The sequence below is a fragment of the Mus caroli genome, unplaced genomic scaffold, assembly GCF_978045245.1.
Source record: "Mus caroli unplaced genomic scaffold, Mus_caroli_1 scaffold_5, whole genome shotgun sequence".
NCBI classification, from domain to species: Eukaryota; Metazoa; Chordata; class Mammalia; order Rodentia; family Muridae; genus Mus; species Mus caroli.
In genome coordinates, this window is record NW_028227260.1 from 446861 (window position 1) to 467533 (window position 20673).

General features: G+C 37.6%; 1 protein-coding gene across 1 annotated transcript; it reads left to right on the top strand.

Moving 5' to 3' along the window:
• Window positions 1-487: 487 nt before the first annotated feature.
• On the top strand, window positions 488-9283 carry LOC147004447 (vomeronasal type-2 receptor 116-like). The gene is made up of 6 exons (XM_085837511.1): window positions 488-781; window positions 3436-3718; window positions 4159-4962; window positions 5789-6013; window positions 7114-7237; window positions 8376-9283. The coding sequence occupies exons 1-6, from the start codon at window positions 573-575 to the stop codon at window positions 9281-9283; spliced, it is 2553 nt and encodes an 850-aa protein (XP_085693637.1). The 5' UTR covers window positions 488-572.
• Window positions 9284-20673: the final 11390 nt, after the last annotated feature.

A 20673-nucleotide genomic window follows, 5' to 3' on the forward strand; every position in this document is an offset into this window, starting at 1 on the left:
ATGAGTGGCATACAGTAGTATATGAACAACAGAGAGCATGGCCAACTCCAGGCTCAATGATGCATGTGAGACTGTCCTTCCCTAAACTAGACAATGTGTTACATAATGTTCCATGATTAAACTTAGCATCTGAGTGATATGGAACTTTTAATGACCTTCTCAACTTCTGTCACAGTATAGAACTTCTGATGAAATCCATTGTGTTTGTGCATAATGGCTGTTGACACATGGTCAGGTATGAGCCATGCAGGAGAAGATTGTCCTTGGGATTTACTCTATGCACATGAATGCAGTCATGACCCCTGAGGGTAGAAAACATGATCTCAAAACATGTTTTCAAAAATATGTTGATGAAAACATTTCAGAGCTCAGATGTAGAGCCTGAGGCCAGAATTTTCCCTATGTCTGTAGGGAGCCTGACATAGGAGGGATGGAAAGGAACTGTGAATATAATAAGTGGATCTCCAGACAGAGGTATCTTTCAAGCAGACACATAGGTGTAACTGTGTGTGTGATGTTTTTCTACATCAGAAACGGATTTCACAACAGCTCCATCTTAGATCCTAGCAGACATGAAGAATCTCTGTGCTTTCACTATTTTATTTTTGTTTCTGAAGTTTTCTCTCATCTTGTGCTGTTTGACTGAACCAAGCTGCTTTTGGAGAATAAAGAATAGTGAAGATAATGATGGAGATTTGCAAAGGGAGTGTCATTTTTACCTTTGGGAAACTGAAAAATCTTATACTAATAGTAACTTTTTTAATTTAGTTTCAAATTTTAGGTAAGTCGTTAACTTTATTTAATGTATCAATGTTACTAGTTTGAAATATTTAGCTGTATACAGAAACTGTGGGTTCTGTTCTCTTCCTCACCATGTAACTTGAAGAACCCCTGAAAACGAATTTTTATATCAATCACTATTTTAATACTTCGAAATGTGTCACAGTTTAGTAGGGTTTTAGTTCAATTTTATACTCCAGTTCACAGTGCTGGACCATGTGAATGTCTGGATTCTCTCTCTTGAGTCTTTGTTGAAAGTATATGTTGAAAGATATCTTTTCATCTGCCTTGAATTCACAATTCCCTCCTTTTTCAAGAACTCAATATGAAGAGACTGCATCACTGCCTATATTCAATTGTCTGCCCATGCCTCATTATGGTCATGCATCTAAATGCCTTAATAAAAGTGTTACCTAATTCTGGTTTCCAACAGATGAACATGCATTGTTTCATTGAAATATTTGTGAATGTGTTGGTCTACTATACTTGGTTAAATGTATAACATTACTTATATACTTGTGAATATACATATACTTTGCTTTATAAAATAGTCTTTAAATGAGTCTCATCCTGCAGCTCTGAATTTGGTACTGAATAAGGAAAAAGAATGCTAGTCTTATATTCTGTTACCAGAATAATCTTTTTATCCAATTACACAAATGCACAGGCACTGATTAGGCTTCTTATCACTATAAGATACAAGGTCAATATTTCTATTAACTACTCAATAAACTTAACATTATTTAGTAATTAATATTTATTCACAAGTCCTTTCCATTCATCCTATGACATGTGCCCTGGATACATAGGGAAAATTCTGGTCTTAATCTCTACATCTGAGGTCTGAAAAGATAAATCTAGGAGAATCATTGTGTTCCAGTTGAAAAGAACCTTTTCTCAATGTGGCTATTAGATCTGAGATCCAAAGTGTGAGGTGTTATCATTTGTGGCTGCAGATCATGAGGGAACGAGTGTTGAAATCATTTACCTTTTAGCTAATCATTGTGCCTGCGACTTCTTTCTTTCATAAACTAAGGTTTCTTGTGCTTTTATGTTTTTGGTTCTCATCCCATCCCCTTTTCAATTTTCATGTCTTTGGGATAAAGGAATACATTTTTCAATGGGTAGCCACAGTGCACTGTACACTTTGATAGTGATGGTTGTTTCACATTATTATCCTTCTGTGTTAGGTGAGTAGGAATTATATTTCTGAAGTATCCTTAATTTTTACCACACCTATTGGCCAAAAATTGTGGAAATTCTCATTGATGACAATTGTTTAAGCCATAATAAGTTTTAAAATTACAAATATATGAACTGTGTCAATATACTTTTGGGATTAGAAAGAAAAACTTAGCGCTGAACTCTTAATTGAAAAATACAAATTTTAGCAAAAGACCATTTTTGGTGTCTTTACACCTGATAAGAGGCAATAGAGAATAACAGATGAACTGCCAACTGTGCTGGGGCAGAGAAGATCTCTTTGCTCAGACATCACTTAAAGGATCTCAATGTATTAGGAAGATTGTGGTATTAAAAGAATTGTGATAAAACTTTTACAAGATAGAAATAGTAAGAACACACTAAAAGGCAACATGAACTTGATGTGTACAAGACCCTTCTGGTCATATGGTATATTGTATCATTGTGTATATCTTGAAATGGATAAATAAAATTAAATAAAATGGATATTAAAATGAGTAGCCTGATTGGTGATATTAACATTTGAATATATTAAAAGCATGATCTAAAAACATACAAAACAATTATAAAACATGTTCTAACATATTATTCATAATTTTCTTCCTGTGAATAAAATTAGCAATTTCATAATGCTTAAGTTCATAGAGTTTTTGTTATTTGGAAATATGTAAAATATTCTTACTGATAAAATATTTTCTCTACTTGAAACACTGATAATCTTCTTAAAGTAAGTTGATTGTTTGTCAAGAAACACAACTATATAATGGGTTTTGAATACTCTCATACTGTCAGGTGGTATCTAATAAGGGCTTTTGAATATATTTCTTAATGATTCACTATATAAAATTTTATGCTCCTTTATTATGCTTAATTCCCAAAGAGTATTTTGTATGTTTTGTAATAAATTAGTAGTGAATATTAGACATAGTATCCTCAGTTATGGATATTATTAAATATTCATAAATGATATTTTAGGGTATAAAAGGATAAGAATAAAAAAGTTGAAAAAAACAGATATATTAGTTGATACTCAAAGTATTCAATAATATTAAGATGATTGATGTATAAATTGCAGTTAAATAAAAATTATAAGGACAATCTGTTAGGTATTTCATATGTAGTGGAAGTCATGCTCTTTTATATATCTGTGGAATTACATCTCCAAGGTTATTTTATAGCAGTCTCACACAATAGGACTGTAATTTAGTTCAAGGATGGCATTCAGAGATAAAACAATGTTTATTTATTTTCATGAATACAAAATGTATCATATCACAGTGCCCAATGTGTATGAATTCTTAAATTGTATTCGGCTCTAAAGATCCCTAATATATCAGGCTTATTTCAAGACATTTAAACAGAAATTTAGTATATCTCATATTACAAACTTTACTGCAGTTGAAATTTTATATTTCACACATCTCCCTTAATCATCACTATGCCCTCTTGTAGAATTGCAGCAAGTGAATATGAGCTTCTTCTGGTAATGTTTTTTGCTACTGATGAGATCAACAAGAATCCTAATCTTTTACCCAACATGACTTTGATGTTCTCCATCATTGGTGGAAACTGTCAGCATTTATTGAGAGATCTGGATCAAGAATATACACAAACATATGGACATATGAATTTTGTTAATTATTTCTGTTATTTAGATAAGTCATGTATCATAGCTCTTACAGGACCATCATGGAAAACATCCTTAAAACTGGCAATGCATTCTTCGATGCCACTGGTAAGAATTTGTGACACTGAATAGGTTAAGAACATTAAATCACATTTACAGGTGCCTTCAAGAAAACTTGGACAGAATGCATTTATGAGTTGGCTGCTACACAAACACACACACATACACACACATTTATATATATACATATATAAATATTTATATAAATACATATATATATATATATGTGTGTGTGTGTGTGTGTGTATGAATTAAATAATCAGTTCATAGATTTACTGTACAGACAGGTAAAACTGTGTACTTGAAATTTCAGACTTGTCAGGAATAGTCTAGAATCTAATAAGAATGATACATGACATGTATAGTACAATCTTACTCTTTTTATCAGGATTTCAGGAAGGTGAGTAGCATTACTTGTATATGAGTACAAACATCCTAATAATCATATTCCTCATTGGAAGTTTCATCCTCTCTTCTACATCCTTTAGGTTTTCTTTGGACCATTTAATCCTAACCTACGCGACCTTGACCGGTTACCTCATGTCCATCAGGTAGCCACCAAGGACACAGTTTTATCACGTGGCATGGTGTCATTGATGTTTCATTTTAGATGGACTTGGATAGGACTGGTCATCTCAGATGATGATCAGGGTATTCAGTTTCTCTCAGATTTAAGAGACGAAAGCCAAAGGCATGGGATCTGTTTAGCTTTTGTTAATATGATCCCAGAAAACATGCAGATATACATGACAAGGTCTACAATATATGATAAACAAATTATGACATCTTCAGCAAAGGTTGTTATCATTTATGGTGAAATGAACTCTACTCTAGAAGTCAGCTTTAGAAGATGGGAAGATTTAGGTGCTCAGAGAATCTGGATCACAACCTCACAATGGGATGTCATCACACATAAAAAAGAATTCACCCTTAATCTCTTCCATGGTTCTATTATTTTTGCACACCACAGAGTTGAGATTCCTAAATTTAGGAATTTTATGCAAACAAAGAAAACTGCCAAATACCCTGTAGATATTAATCATACTATATTGGAGTGGAATTATTTTAATTGTTCATTCTCTAAGAACAGCAGTAAAATGGATCATATTACTTTCAACAACACATTGGAATGGACAGCTCTGCACAGCTATGATATGGTGATGAGTGATGAAGGTTACAACTTGTATAATGCTGTTTATGCTGTGGCACACACCTACCATGAATGTATTCTTCAACAAGTAGAGTCTCAGAAAAAGGCAAAACCCAAAAGACATTTCACTGCTTGTCAGCAGGTAAAGTTTCTTACATTGCATTATGCTTAGATATATCAATGTGATCTTTTAAATGGACCCAGAGGAACAACTGTACATTTGTTAGAGATTATTCTTTAAATTCTCTAATAAACCTTTTGCATGGATGAATATCATGCACAAAGATCATATTTAATAGGAGGAAATACATTTTTATGAATATCAGTGAGTTTTGTGACAAGGTGTCTCACATTTCACTAAATGAGTTCAAAATTTAGAATAGGAGCCAAGAGTTTTATCATAAAAGCCTAAGTGATGACTAGACTGGAATGTTTGGCTAAAGAATAGTTTCTCAGAAATTGATCCATGTGCTGTGCTTATTATTTAGCCATTTACATTAACAATTTACAATAACATAAATGACTAAGACTGTACGTTTTATTAAGTTTACGTTTAATATATGAATATACTATATGTACATGAAAATGATTTGTTTATTTTCACAATTGCCAGGTATTCAGACTTCCCCTTCAGTCTCTCATATACTGTTTCATTTTTTAAAAAAGTATTTTTGACAAGAATCTTCACACAGACACTCACATAAACAGACAGACACACACACACTCACACTCATGCACTGTGTTACTTATTTACTAGTAATCATTTTTTCTAGCACAATTTATCATCTATCATTTATATGAAGTATATAAATTTTCATTTATCAATGAGGTATACTGTTTTTTTCTACACACGTTTATTTCAATACATCTGTTTTTTCTGAAAGTCATTAAGAAATTAGGGAATTCTCAATTTTGCGTTACCTTTATTGTTATGCTTTATTGATATTGGAAGCATGAATCTCTTCTAGATGACTTTCTTGATGAAAACCAGGGTATTTACGAACCCTGTTGGAGAACTGGTGAACATGAAGCATAGGGAAAATCAGTGTACAGAGTATGATATTTTCATCATTTGGAATTTTCCACAAGGCCTTGGATTAAAAGTGAAAATAGGAAGCTATATACCTTGTTTTCCAAAGAGTCAACAACTTCATATATCTGATGATTTGGAATGGGCCATGGGAGGAACATCAGTGGGTATACCATAATTTTTATTTTTCAGGATATATAGGTTTTTAAATGAGATTGTGTGTTTAAGACCAATTGCTACTTTTGCAAAAGACCATCCAAAGTTACAATAATCAAACTTTGATAATGCTCAACTTCAAGTATATCTGGTAATCGATGGATCAATGGCCTCTGAATTCCATGTTCAATAGTACCCAAATTGTCTATTACCTACAATACAGGAATATATATAATGGGTTTATAGTATAATGTATATGTACATATGATTAATGAAAAAAAATTAACTATATATTAACATGTTTTTTTTAATTCTGTAGAAACATATTTATAACCTAATTAAGTATATCATGGACTCTTTAACGTAAATGTTTCTCCATATTGAAGGTTTTCTCTTTTTAATTTATATATTTTATATTGTTTTTTATTTATTTACATTTAAAATGTTATCTTCCTTCGTGATTTCCCCTCCTCCGTGGAGGATTGCCTTATCTGGCATCAGTGGGAGGGGAATCCCTTGCTCCTCTGAAGGGTTGATGCCCCAGCACAGGGGAATACTAGAGTGATGAGGCAGGAATGGGTGGGTGTGGAGCTCCCTCATAGATGCAGGGGAAAGAGAGTAATGGATAGTGTGTTCAAAGTTTTCTTTTACACTTAGGAGTACTTCATTAATTTTATGGGAGTCTTATATAAAATATTTTGTTCATAGTCATCAAACTACTCTCTCTTGATTTACCCTACATTCTCCCTCCATATATCACAGTATTCTTTTTTGTAATTTATAAATCATGAGAGAAAAACTTGTGCCACCTAAACATTCTTTTTGGATTGATCAGTTTAGGAAGGTACACGTTTGAATTGCTACAACCTGAATGATACAAAAATAATATTAAATGATGTAGTAAATTTTGTGTGACAATCAGTGTGTTGGAGGTAACATGATTAAAATGTGCCTGATATTGTAAAGTGATACAAGTTATCAGAGGAATATGTATAGCCATTTCTGTTAGTGCTCCATATATCAATCTATGGGTCATTATTCATATGATAAATACATGAAATACACACACTCATATGCATATTATATAACATTTATGCACTGCCTCAGGTTCCCTCCTCCGTGTGTAGTGTGACATGTACTGCTGGATTTAGGAAAATTTTTCAGAAAGAAACATCAGAATGCTGCTTTGATTGTGTTCAGTGCCCAGAAAATGAGGTTTCCAATGAAACAGGTACATTCTTGCATACAGAAGAATATTTGATAAATTTGAATACCTTCTCTATCCAAACTAGAAATATGAAATGGCCTAGATGCGAACTAAAGACCTAACATCTCCATGACTGAAAACATAATCAGTTAAATAGTGCCAACCTCTTTTGGAACCAGCAAAAAACTTCCAATATCTTCTTAAAACAAGGCCTTTCTCTCAAATTATGATGGTTACTGTTTTCATATTATATAGAAAGTATTTAGGAGGACATACCTGTATAACAATGTTTTAAAGAAACATTTTAGATGTAATAATCTATGCATATGTTTATTTTTCTTTGATTTGTTGCACATAGAAAGTTGACCACCTGATCAGTCCAAAATCTTTCCCTCTATCACCCAGCTTACACTGTGAAAAAGACCAGATGCTCAGGGTAACAGTTGTTGTTTAATGAAATATATTTTAAGAGGTTAGATGGTCAGAGGATTAAGTATTTCCTCTTAAAGAATTAGAACAAGAGTGAAGATTTCAAAATGCACCAAGAGATGGCTTAGATCTTAGATAAGGAAAGAGGGATAAATGTGAACATCCATAAGCTTCCTGCCATATAGCATGGAATGTGTATTTGGCAAGATAGAGATTGAAAAACAATGAAAGGACATGCATAGGTCTATGAGGCCTACAGTTTCAAGAATGAAAAAATTCCTTTATGTAAACAGTATGTGAATGAGAAATTGTATCTTCTGGTTCCTATGTGGAGATACAGACAGAGGCACAAACCACAGAGCAAACAAAGTACATGATGCATTTCATCAACTGACACCAGTACCGATGTCTGCACACTACCCTTGTCTGTAAATAGTGAATTTATGTTTACAGGAATTAAATAATCTGAGATTATGCATATAATTATTCATCATATTTTTGTTTTTGTTCAATAAGAATATTTTTCTTTTCCACTTTCCATGATGTTTTTTTTTTCAATCACAATGCATAGGTCAATACTGGGCAATTTTATGTTAGTGGTTCTACAGCAAAAAGGAAGGGAATAGATCATCAACACCAAATTATTTATTAATATTTGCTATGAATAACACAAATATAAAATTATTTCCTATGTAATTATGATATCTTATAAGGGGTTATTTTCATTTGCCAGCAGATATGGAACAGTGTGTGAGGTGTCCAGATGATAAGTATGCCAACATAGAGCAAACCTACTGCCTCTCAAGATCTGTATCATTTCTGGCTTATGAAGATCCACTGGGGACGACCCTAGGCTGCATGGCAGTGTCTTTCTCGGCCATCACAATTCTAGTCCTCATCACATTTGTGAAGTACAAGGATACTCCCATTGTGAAGGCCAATAACCGCATTCTCAGCTACATCCTGCTCATCTCTCTTGTCTTCTGCTTTCTCTGCTCCCTGCTCTTCATTGGACATCCCAACCATGTCACCTGCATGTTGCAGCAGACCACATTTGGAATATTTTTCACTGTTGCTGTTTCTACAGTGTTGGCCAAAACAATAACTGTGGTCATGGCTTTCAAGCTCACTACTCCAGGAAGAAGAATGAGATGGATATTGGTAACGGGGGCACCTAAGTTGGTCATTCCCATTTGTACCCTAATCCAACTTGTTCTCTGTGGAATCTGGTTGGTAACATCTCCTCCCTTTATTGACAGAGATATACAATCTGAACATGGGAAGATGGTCATTCTTTGCAATAAAGGCTCAGTCATTGCCTTCCACATTGTCCTGGGATATTTGGGCTCCTTGGCTCTGGTGAGCTTCACTTTGGCTTTCTTGGCTAGGAACCTTCCTGACACATTCAATGAAGCCAAGTTCCTAACTTTCAGCATGCTGGTGTTCTGCAGTGTCTGGATCACCTTCCTCCCTGTCTACCACAGCACCAGGGGGAGGGTCATGGTGGTTGTGGAGGTTTTCTCAATCTTGGCTTCTAGTGCAGGGTTGCTAATGTGTATCTTTGTCCCAAAGTGTTATGTTATTTTAATTAGACCAGATTCAAATTTTATACATAAGTACAAAGATAAATTTCATTATTGAAACTTTCATGGTATGAAAATGTTAGATGATATTCAACTCATCTTACTCTTCATCTCAACAAAAGTAGTATTTCATCATATAAAAAAAATGTCAGTAATATACCGATGTGTACTTACAAACAGGACTGTAAACATGAATATGCTGAGAACTGGGAATCTCAATTGAGGAATGGCTACCATCATTCTGACCTGTGGTTGTGTGTTTAAGCCATGTACTTAATTAATGATTAATATGAAGTTACCTTACTGTCTGTGAACAGTGCCACATCTAGCCACACTGTCCTTGAGTTACAAGAAAGGGCACTGCATACAACATGGACTTGAAGCGGGTATTCAATATTTTTCCACTTGCTTTCATGAAGTTCTTGCATCCAAATTCATTGCTTGACTTCATTCAATGTACTATGACAAAGTTAGATAAATAAATAAACCCTTTTCTCACATATTTACTTTGGTCTTGGTGCAAGTCGACAGGAAGTGCCTCTATTTTGAACAGGAAGTGAGTCCCAGGTGTTCATAGGAGATGTAGTTCGTGTGTGTCTGTCCAAGACCCGCTCTCTATAGCCACATGGTGGCCATAGAGTGTGACTGCATGCCAACAGGAAGTGCATCCATGTTGGATAGGAAGTCGGGCCCAGGAACTCATTGGAGATGTAGTGTGTATGGGGCCTAGAGCCGATCTCTATCGCCACCCAGTGGTGAAAAATGCCACTGCTCCCCTGGTTATTTTGCTCAAGGGGACGAATCTGGGCCCTGAGCACAGGTCAGAGTTTTGGGAAAGCATTGGGCCTGGGCCTCCTGAGTTCCTGTGTGGGCAGCGGCTCAGATCCGCGCCCCCTGCTCCCATTGTACCTGTAGAAGTGCAGGAACTGAGGCTCTCTCTGTCTCTCTGTCTCTCTCTCTCTCTGTTCATCTTCTCTATGTCTCTCTCTGCTCCTCCTTTCCATCTGGGGCTGCCTGGCATTGGTCTGCCAGTGAGAGACCCAACCCGGCTTCCATGAGTCCCACAGCCCCCTGGTTCTCGTTCTCCCTTCTCCTTCCTTTCCCCTTGTCACTGGGGACCAAGCCAGAGTCCATGTCCGACCGAGAGGCCCCAGTCTGTCTGTCCCAGTTCTCCCTTTTCTCCCTTCTCCTTTCTTCCAGAACCAGGCTGCCTGGCCTTTACCGTTGCCCATGCAGCTCATGTCTCTGTGTCTGTCTGTACCCCTGGTTCCCTTCTCCCTTCTCATCGGGGACCAAGCCTGAGTCCATGTCAGACCGAGAGGCATCATCCCTGCTTACTTGTGTCTAGCTGTCCCCGGGGCTATCTGTCTCCAAGCTCCCTTCTTTCCTTCTGACGCGGCCTGCCTGACCTTAGCCTGGGTCTCTCTGTCTCTCTGTCTCTGTCTCGCCATCCTTTCTTCCAGGGCCCAGACTGAGAGACATCTGCCTGGCCCATGCTTCCGCCCTGCCTCCCCCGACTGTCTCTGTCTCTGTCCTGGTCCCATCTCCCTCCCTCCCTCACGTTGACCACTTGTCCCAGCCAGCCCTGGGCACCTCCAGGGCTGTGTCTGTCTTTCTGGCAGACCCCAGACAGACCCCACCCTAGACCTCAGCCCCATGTCCTAACCCCAAGTCAGAGTCTGTCCCTCTCTTCCTAAGGAGGGGGACACCCAAAGCGGATATCAAGTGTGGAGGATGGGGTGGTGACCCTGTGAAGTATACCAGCATATACCAGCAGGACTCTTTTTTTTTTTTTAGTTTTTTTTTTTTTTTTAAAGATTTTTTTAAATGATACCTTGGTCAAAGAAGGAATAAAGAAAGAAATTAAAGACTTTTTAGAGTTTAATGAAAATGAAGCCACAACATACCCAAACTTATGCAAATCAATGAAAGCATTTCTAAGAGGGAAACTCATAGCTCTGAGTGCTCCAAAAAGAAACTAGAGAGAGCACACACTAGCAGCTTGTTAACATACCTAAAGGCTTTAGAATAAAAGGAAGCAAATTCACCCAAGGGGAGTGAACAGCAGGAAATAATCAAACTCAGGGGCGAAATTAAACAAGTGGAAACAAGAACTATTTAAAGAAACAACCAAAGGAGGAGGTGGTTCTTTGAGAAAATCAACAAGATAGATAAATGCTTTGAGAAATTCTCTAGAGGGCACAGGGAGAGCATCCTAATTAACAAAGTCAGAAATGAAAAGGGAGACAAAAACAGATACTGAAGAAATCCAAAACACAATCAGATCCTTCTACAAAAGGCTATACTCAACAAAACTGGGAAACCTGGATGAAATGGACAAATTTGAAGACAGATCCCAAGTACCAAAGTTAAATCAAGATCAGTTTAATGATCTAAACAGTCCCATATCCCCTAAAGTAATAGAAGCAGTCATTAATAGTCTCCCAACCAAAAAAAGCACAGGACCAGATGAATTTAATGCAGAGTTCTATCAGAACTTCATGAAGATCTAATTCCAGTTCTCCACAAACTATTCCACAAATTACAAGCAGAAAGTACTCTATCTAATTCATTCTGTGAAGCCACAATTACTCTGATACGTAAACCACACAAAGATCCAACAAAGATAGAGAACTTCAGACCAATTTCCCTTATGAATATCAATGCAAAAATACTCAACAAAATTCTCCTTAACTGAATCCAAGAACACATCAAAACAATCATCCTTCCTGACCAAGTAGGTTTCATCCCAGGGATGCAGGGATGGTTCAAAATACGGAAATCCATCAACGTAATCCAGTATATAAACAAACTCAAAGACAAAGACCACGTGATCATCTCATTAGATGCTGAGAAAGCATTTGACATAATCCAACATTCATTCATGATAAAAGTCCTGGAAAGATCAGAAATTTGAGGCCCATACATAAACATGATAGAACATTCTACAGCAAAGCAGTAGCCAACATAAAACTAAATGGTGAGGACCTGGAAGCAATCCCATGTAAATCAGGGACTAGACAAGGCTGTCCACTTTCTCCATATCTATTCATCATAGTATTTGATTTCCTAGCCAGAGCAGTTTCATAACAAAAGTAGATCAATTTGGAAAGGAAGATGTCAAAATATCACTTTTTGCAGATGATATGATAGTATATATAAGTGACCCTAAAAATTCCACCAAAGAGAATCTAAACCTGATAAACAGGTTCAGTGAAGTAGCTGGATATAAAATTAACTCGAACAAGTCAATGGCCTTTCTCTACAAAAAGGATAAACAGTCTGAGAAATAAATAAGGGAAACAACACCATTCACAATAGTCACAAATAATATAAAATACCTTGGCATGACTTTAACTAAGGAAGTGAAAGATCTGAATGATAAGAACTTCAAGTTTCTGAAGAAAGAAATTAAAGAAGATCTCAGAATATGAAAAGATCTCCCATGCTCATGGATTGGCAGGATCAATATAGCAAAAATGACTTTCTTGCCAAAAGCATTTTACAGATTCAATGCAATCCCCATCAAAATTCCAACTCAATTCTTCAATGAATTAGAAAGGGCAATCTGTAAATTCATCTGGAATAACAAAAAAACTAGGATGGCAAAAACTCTTCCCAAGGATAAAAAGAACCTCTAGGGGAATCACCATGCCCAACACAAAGCTGTACTACAGATCAATTTTGATAAAAACTGCATGGTACTGGTATAGCAACAGACAAGTAGAACAAAGGAATAGAATTGACCCAGAAATGAACCCACACACCTATGGTCACTTTATCTTTAAAAAGGGAGCTAACAACATCCAGTGGAAAAAAGACAGCATTTTCAACAAATGCTGCTGGCACAACTGGCAGTTATCATGTAGAAGAATGCAAATTGTTGCATTCTTATCTCCTTGTAATAAAGTCAAATCTAAGTGGATCAAGGAACTCCACATAAAACCAGAGACAGTGAAACTTATAGAGGAGAAAATGGGGGAAAGCCTCGAAAATATGGACACAGTTGACCAATTCCTGAATAGAAGAGCAATGGCTTGTGCTGTAAGATCGAGAATTGACAAGTGGGACCTCATAAAAATACAAAGCTTCTGTAAGGCAAAATACATCGTCAATAAGACAAAAAGCCACCAACAGATTGGGAAAGGTTCTTTACCTATCCTAAATCAGATAGGGGACTAATATCCAATATATATAAAGAACTCAAGGAGGTAGACTCCAGAAAATCAAATTACCCCATTAAAAATTGGGGCTCAGAGATAAACAAAGAATTCTCACCTGAGGAATAATGAATGGCTCAGAAGCACCTGAAACAATGTTCAGCATCCTTAATAATCAGGGAAATGAAAATCAAAGCAACTCTGAGATTCCACCTCACACCAGTCAGAATGACTAAGATCAAAAATTCAGGTGACAGCAGATGCTGGCGAGGATGTGGAGAAAGAGGAACACTCCTCCATTGTTGGTGTGATTGCAAGCTTGTGCAACCACACTGGAAATCAGTCTGGTGATATCTCAGAAAACTGAAAAGTACAACCAGTGGATACCTCAATACCGCTTCTGGGCATATGTCCAGAAGACGTTCCAACTAGTAAGAAGGACACATGCTCCACTATATTCATAGCAGACTTATTTATAATAGACAGAAGCTGGAAAGTATCCAGATGCCCCTCAACAGAGGAATGGATACAGAAAATGTGGTACATTTACACAATGGGGTACTACTCAGCTATTAAAAAGAGGGAATTTATGAAATTCCTAGGTAAATGCATGGACCTAGAGGGCATCATCCTGAGTGACGTAACCCAATCACAAAAGAAGTCAAATGATATGTACTCACTTATAAGTGGATATTAGCCCAGAGACTTACTATACACGAGATATAAGATACAATCTGCAAAACACATGAAACTCAAGAAGAATGAAGACCAAAATGTGGACACTTTGCCTCTTCTTTGAATTGGAAACAAAACACCCATGGAAGGAGTTACAGAGACAAATTTTGGAGGTGAGATGAAAGGATGACTGCAATATGTTTTCATCCATCCCATAATCAGCCTCCAAACATTGACACCATTGCATACACTAAAAAGATTTTGCTGAAAGGACCCTGATATATCTGTCTTTTGTGAGGGTATGCTGAGGCCTAGGAAACAAAAAAGTGGATGCTCACAGTCAGCTATTGGATGGATCACAGCGACCAATGGAGGAACTAGAGAAAATACCCAAAGAGCTGAAGGGGCCTGCAACACTTTAGGTGGAAAAACAATATGAACTAACCAATACCCCCCAGAGCTCGTGTCTCTAGCTTCATATGTATCATAAGATGGCCTAGTAGGCCAACATTGGAAAGAGAGGCCCATTGGTCTTGCAAACTTTATATGCCTCAGTACAGGGGAATGCCAAGGTCAAGAAGAGGGAGTGGGTAAGTGGGGCAGTGGGTGGGGGAGTGGGTGGGGGAGCTGGTGGGGGACATTTGGGATAGCATTGGAAATGTAAATGAAGAAAATACCTAATTAAAAAACTCAGCACTTGGGTGATAGATGCAGGTGGATTTCTGTGATTTTCAGGTCAGCTAGGTCTGCAGAGCTGGTTCGAGTACAGGCAGGGCTCCACATGAAACCTTATCTCAAAGCCCATGCCCCACAGGAATGTGAATCCTTTACTAGCCAGCATCAAAGAGCAGGCTCATGCCTCAGAGCCTCTCGGCACCTAAGCTCAGGGGTACGACATTTTTAGAGGCAAAAATCACAAACTCCAACTCACATCAAAGTTTGATGAGGGTCAAAGTAACTTGGAAAATTATTTTCTGGCAGAGCATAGTAATTACCTCAGACAGACATAACCTGTCAGTTATTTTTAGCTTACACTTTATTTATTTCTGAGTTTGAGGCCACCCTTGTCTACACAGTGAGTTCCAAGACAACAGGGCTACCCAGAAAAGTGTAGTGGGTGGATATATGGTGGAGCAACAGCATGGAGGCAGACAAAGGGGTGGAATGGGAGTGTTCAAAGGGGAAATCTAGAAGGCAGATAACATTTCAAATGAAAATAAACCAGGAAAAACAAAAAAATTAGAACAGACCATTTTACATTCAGTGATAGGGTTACTGTTACTTATCAAAAATTCAAAAATTCTCAAGAGTTCAGTGTCCCTCCAGTCAGATGAGGATGCAAATGGGTGCATGCTATTTCTAATTTTGGAGTTTTCAAAGATTAATATTATAATATTACAATATTGATCTCTCATACTTATATTCCCTCTGCACATATATAAAACAAATAACTCCCTAATTTACAAGCACTTTTGTTACATTTACATGCACACAGAAACACAAACACACACATACACCTCTTGGGTGTAACTACACATTGGAAGTATTCCTTTCTTTCTCTGATTCAGAATGACAATTTACATGAGCTCAGATACCTTATTTTGGAATCTGAGTGAATGTGTGACTTTGGTATTAGTTGACTGCTAAGAGAAAACACAAACTTTGTGAGAGAGTGAATGAATCTTGTAGATGACATCCCAATATCATCCCCTTTGCAGGAGAGAAGATAAGAGACTATTTTTTCATACTAAGTATTAGAGGAGTAGACATTAAGAGAGAAAGAAATATTTTATTCATCACATAGAATATTGTAGAGCATTGACAGAAATTTCAGTTAATTATATAGTGTATTGATCTTGCAGAAGACCTGCTTGCAGGAGGCAACAAGTGGGGAATGGGATGAGGAATTGTGGAAGAGGGAACTGGGAAGTTGTACAATGACTGGAATGTGAATTAAAAAAAAATTTTTTAAAAAGACAGGGAATAGAATGATGGCTCACCTGATTAATAGTTCTTGCTTTCAAAGAAGACATTAGATTAGTTATAAAAACCCTTATTGGGAATCACTACTCTCTGTAACTACCATTCCAGTGTATCGTCTGCATTTTTGTGGGTTCCATAGGCAGTGCAATCATGTGGTGCACTGACAAGCATGTAGGCAAAAACACATACAAAATTTTACACATGAAATATATTTTTAGAAAAGAATTGATATCCTAGCTTCAAAATAATAAGGCAGAAAGAATAAATTCTACCACACTCTACCTTTATGTTTGTCAACTCCCTCAGATAAAAAGATAAAACACAATCAAATTGGAGATCCAAATCAAAAATGAAAACAAACAAATCCCAAAAGCCAAAATATACACAAACAAAACACCACTAAATTAAAATATTACATCAGGTTTGAAATATACAGCAACATATAACATAAGTAGTGGATCCTAAAAGAAGGAATGAGAATATGAATCTCATACATTACAACATAAAGGAATTCTATCAAAATATAGAACCTGGAAACCACATACACACACACAGACACACACACACACAGACATGTATGTATGTATGTATGTATGTACGTATTAGACATCAATATTCAGGCTCAGAACCCTGACAGGTCATTTTCAGACGAGGACCTCCAAAGATGCAGTTCAGTTAATTTGTTTTTCACTGTGTATTGTTGGCTGTGCAGTCTAATATTAATAATGGTTGGCAGGGTGCAGGTTGGCAGACACCCCCATGTTCCACAGAGGACTCTCACCTCCATCTCTCTATCACTGATGAGTGGAACACAACATCGGTTCCAATCCAATAGCGAGGGACCTGAGTTAGCAGCAGGGGAGTAGGACACCTTGCTTAATCACGGGCACAAGTCCCTTCCAGTAGGCACCAGCTCCAGGTTCCCTTGGGTTCTAGTCGGCAGACACCCTAACAGACGCCCAGAGGACTCTCCACATGATCTTTGGATCAGTGATCAGACAGCTCCAGAGTCCTCAGAAGAGACACCACTTCCAGACACTGTAACATGCCCAGGATCTTAGGATAACAGGGTCACAGAACAGCAGGAGCTTGGTGACACCAGGATTTCAGAGTCTCAGAGAAAGCTTGACTGCCAAGAACTCTGAGACACCCAGAATCTAAGGTTCATAGGAACCTGCAATCAAAGTGAAGGAAAATGAGATTTTGTAACTTGTGATTCATGTAAAAGAGTTGTCTATGAGCCCGTGGCCTGGGGCCAAGGACAAAGCAGAACAGACAGGGCTGTTGTGAAGACATTCCTAAGAACAGCTTGACTGCAAAGATGAAAAAGAATGCAAGGCTATCTTGTCTGAGTCAACACAACCTGGCTGGAACCTCCCCTCTGTCTACTGCCCCTTGACGCTGGATAAAGTCATAAATCAACTGGTTGCTATGTGAACATAGATAAGCCCCCATCCCACAGGAACAAAGTCCTGATGCCCTTTTGCTGACATGAAATCTTTCTGTTAATGTTTGAATATGCCAATAGTGTGTGGCTATGCTGAATTCCACACCCCTAAGACCCTTACCCCATAAAAATCCCTAGCTTCCAAGCCTCATGGTCGGATCCACTGTCTCCTGTGTGAGATACATTTGGACCCGGAGCTCCGCCATTAAACTACCTCATGTTTTTACATCAAGGTGCTGTGTTCTGTTTGTGATTCTTGGGTGCACGCCGAATTGTGAGTTGAGTGGGGGTTTCCCCACTACGTTTCCCCACTATGTTCTATCAAAAGAATCACAGAGAAAGATGGACTCTGACGAATCCTGAATCGAATAGGATTATAGAAAGGATAGGCTCTAATCAGATATATTGAGGGCAGCAAGTACTTGAGATAATCAGATGGCAGGAGGCAAGCATAAGAACAGAAGCAACAGAAAGCAAGGTTACTTGGTATCAACAGAACCAAAATATCCGACCATAGCAAGCCCTGGATACACCATCACACCAGAAAAGCAAGACATGGGTCTAAAATCACTTCTTATGATGAAACGACTCAAAGATATGGGCACAGGGGGAAAATTCGTAAAAGAGAACAGCAATGGCTTGTGCAATAAGATCGAGAATCGAAAAAATGGGACCTCATAAAATTGCTAAGCTTCTGTAAGGCAAAAGACATTGTCAATAAAACAAAAAGGAAACCAACAGATAGGGAAAGAATCTTATCAATTCTAAATCCGTTAAGGGACTAATATCCAATATATATAAAGAACTCAAGGAGTTAGACTCTAAAAAATCAAATAAGCCTATTAAAAAATGGGGTACAGAGCTAAAAAAAGAATTCTCAACTGAGGAATACCGAATGGCTGAGAAGCACCTGAAAAAATGTTCAACATCCTTAATCATCAGGGAAATGAAAATCAAAACAACCCTGAGATTCCACCTCACACCAGTCAGAATGGCTAAGATCAAAAATTCAGGTGACAGCAGATGCTGGTGAGGATGTGGTGAAAGAGGAACACTCCTCCATTGTTAGTGGGATTGCAAGCTTGTACAACTACTCTGGAAATCAGTCTGGCGGTTCCTCAGAAAATTGGACATAGTACTACCAGAAGATCCAGCAACACCTCTCCTGGACATATACCCAGAAGATGCTCCAACGTGTAATAATGACTCATGTTCTATTATGTTCATAACGGCCTTATTTATAATAGCCAGTTGCTGAAAAGAACTTAGATGTCACTCAACAGAGGAATGGATACAGAAATTCTGGTACATTTGCACAATGGGGTACTACTCAGCAATTATAAACAATGAATTTATGACATTTTTAGGCAAAATGGTTGTATCTGGAGGATATCATTCTGAGTGTGGTAACCCAATAACAAAAGAACACATATGAATGCACTAACTGATAAGCAGATATTAGCCCAGAAACAGACTAACCAAGATACAATTTGCAAAACATATGAAACTCGAGATGAAGGAAGACCAAAGGGTCGATAGTTCGTTGCTTCTTAGAATGGAAAACAATATACCCAAGGAAGGAGTTACAGAGACAAATTTTGGAGCTGAGAAAGAAAAAAGGATAATCCAGAGACTGCCCCACCTGAGGATCCTTCCCATGTGCAACCACCAAACCCAGACACTATTGCATATGCTAGCAAGATTTTAATTACAGGACCCTGATATAGCTCTCTTTTCTGAGGCTATTCCAGTGCAATATATAGAAGTGGATGCTCACAGTCATCTATTGGATGGAATAAAGGGCCACTAAGTAAAAAACTAGAGATAATACTAAAGAGCTAAAGGGGTTACTAACCCTATAGGAGGAACAACAATATGAACTAACCAGTACACCCCAAATCTGTGCCTGTAATTGCATATGTAGCAGAGGATGGCCTAAGCAGATCTCCTGAAAGAGTCATACCCACCACAACTTACTTTACGATTATCCATGGCATATTTTAAAATGAAAATTTAGAAAGGTATAAAATAATATATACATGACATCCCAAATAAAGTTATGACTATTTTCCTGCTTCCATCATATTCAGCTGATAAGTCCAACTGAGATTTCTGCTGTTTATACAAATCACTTGCTAAATTTGTAATAGCATAAAACCTAGTCATCTACTGTGTTTTTTTATCTTCAGGAAAAATATTATACTCAGTTGTATTAAGACAAATTCTCACTCTCAGTCATATAACCAACAAATGCTCTAACATGTTATAAGGCCACATACTCCAGAGTGTGTATCACAGCCTTATTTATAATAGCCAGGAGCTGGAAAGAACACAGATGTCCCTCAACAGAGGAATGGATACAGAAAATGTGGTACGTTTTCACAATGAAGTACTACTCAACTATTACAACCAATGAACTCATTGAATGGAAGAAACTAGAAATTCTCATCCTGAGTGAGGTAACACAGTCACAAAAGAACACACATGGTATGCACTCAGTGATAAATGCATATTAACCCAGAAGCTTGGAATAATCAAGTTACAATTCATGAACCGCATGAAACTCAAGAAGACAGAAGTCCAAAGTGTGGCTACTGCAGTCCTTTTAGAAGGGGAAAGAAAATATCCATGGGGAAGAAACAAAGTGTAGAGCAGAGACTGAAGGAATGACCATCTAGAGACTGCACCATCTGAGGATCCATCTCATATAATGTCACCAAACCCAGACACTATTGTGGATGCCAACAAGTGATTACTAACAGGAGCCTGATATATAGCTGTCTAGTGAGAGACTCTGCCAGTGTCTGACAAATACAGAGGTGGATGCTCACAGCCAACCAATGGATGGAGCCAAAGGTCGGCAATGGAGGAGCTAGAGGAAGGACCCAAAGAGGTGAAGCAGCTCACAGCATCATTGGAGGAGCGAAATATGAACTAACCAGTAGCTCAGTGTTTCCAGGGTCTAAACCACCAGCCAAAGAGTTCACATGGAGGTACCCATGGCTCCAGCTGCATATGTAGTGGAGGATGGCCTTGTTGAAGATCAATGGGAGAAGAGGCCCTTGATCCTGAGAATGCTCTATGCTGAAAGGATGTTTTCAGAAGGGGAAACCAGGAAGGAGGATAACATTTGAAATGTAAAATTTAAAAAATCTAATAAAAAATGGAAAAATTAATGGGTTT

Bases quoted from the DNA above. Each gene is read 5' to 3' on its own strand.
- LOC147004447 (XM_085837511.1), top strand. From the start codon at position 573: ATGAAGAATCTCTGTGCTTTCACTATTTTATTTTTGTTTCTGAAGTTT. The intron at 4,963-5,788 runs GTAAAGTTTCTT...AATCTCTTCTAG, and splicing joins ATTTCACTGCTTGTCAGCAG to ATGACTTTCTTGATGAAAAC. The intron at 6,014-7,113 runs GTGGGTATACCA...GCACTGCCTCAG, and splicing joins GGGCCATGGGAGGAACATCA to GTTCCCTCCTCCGTGTGTAG.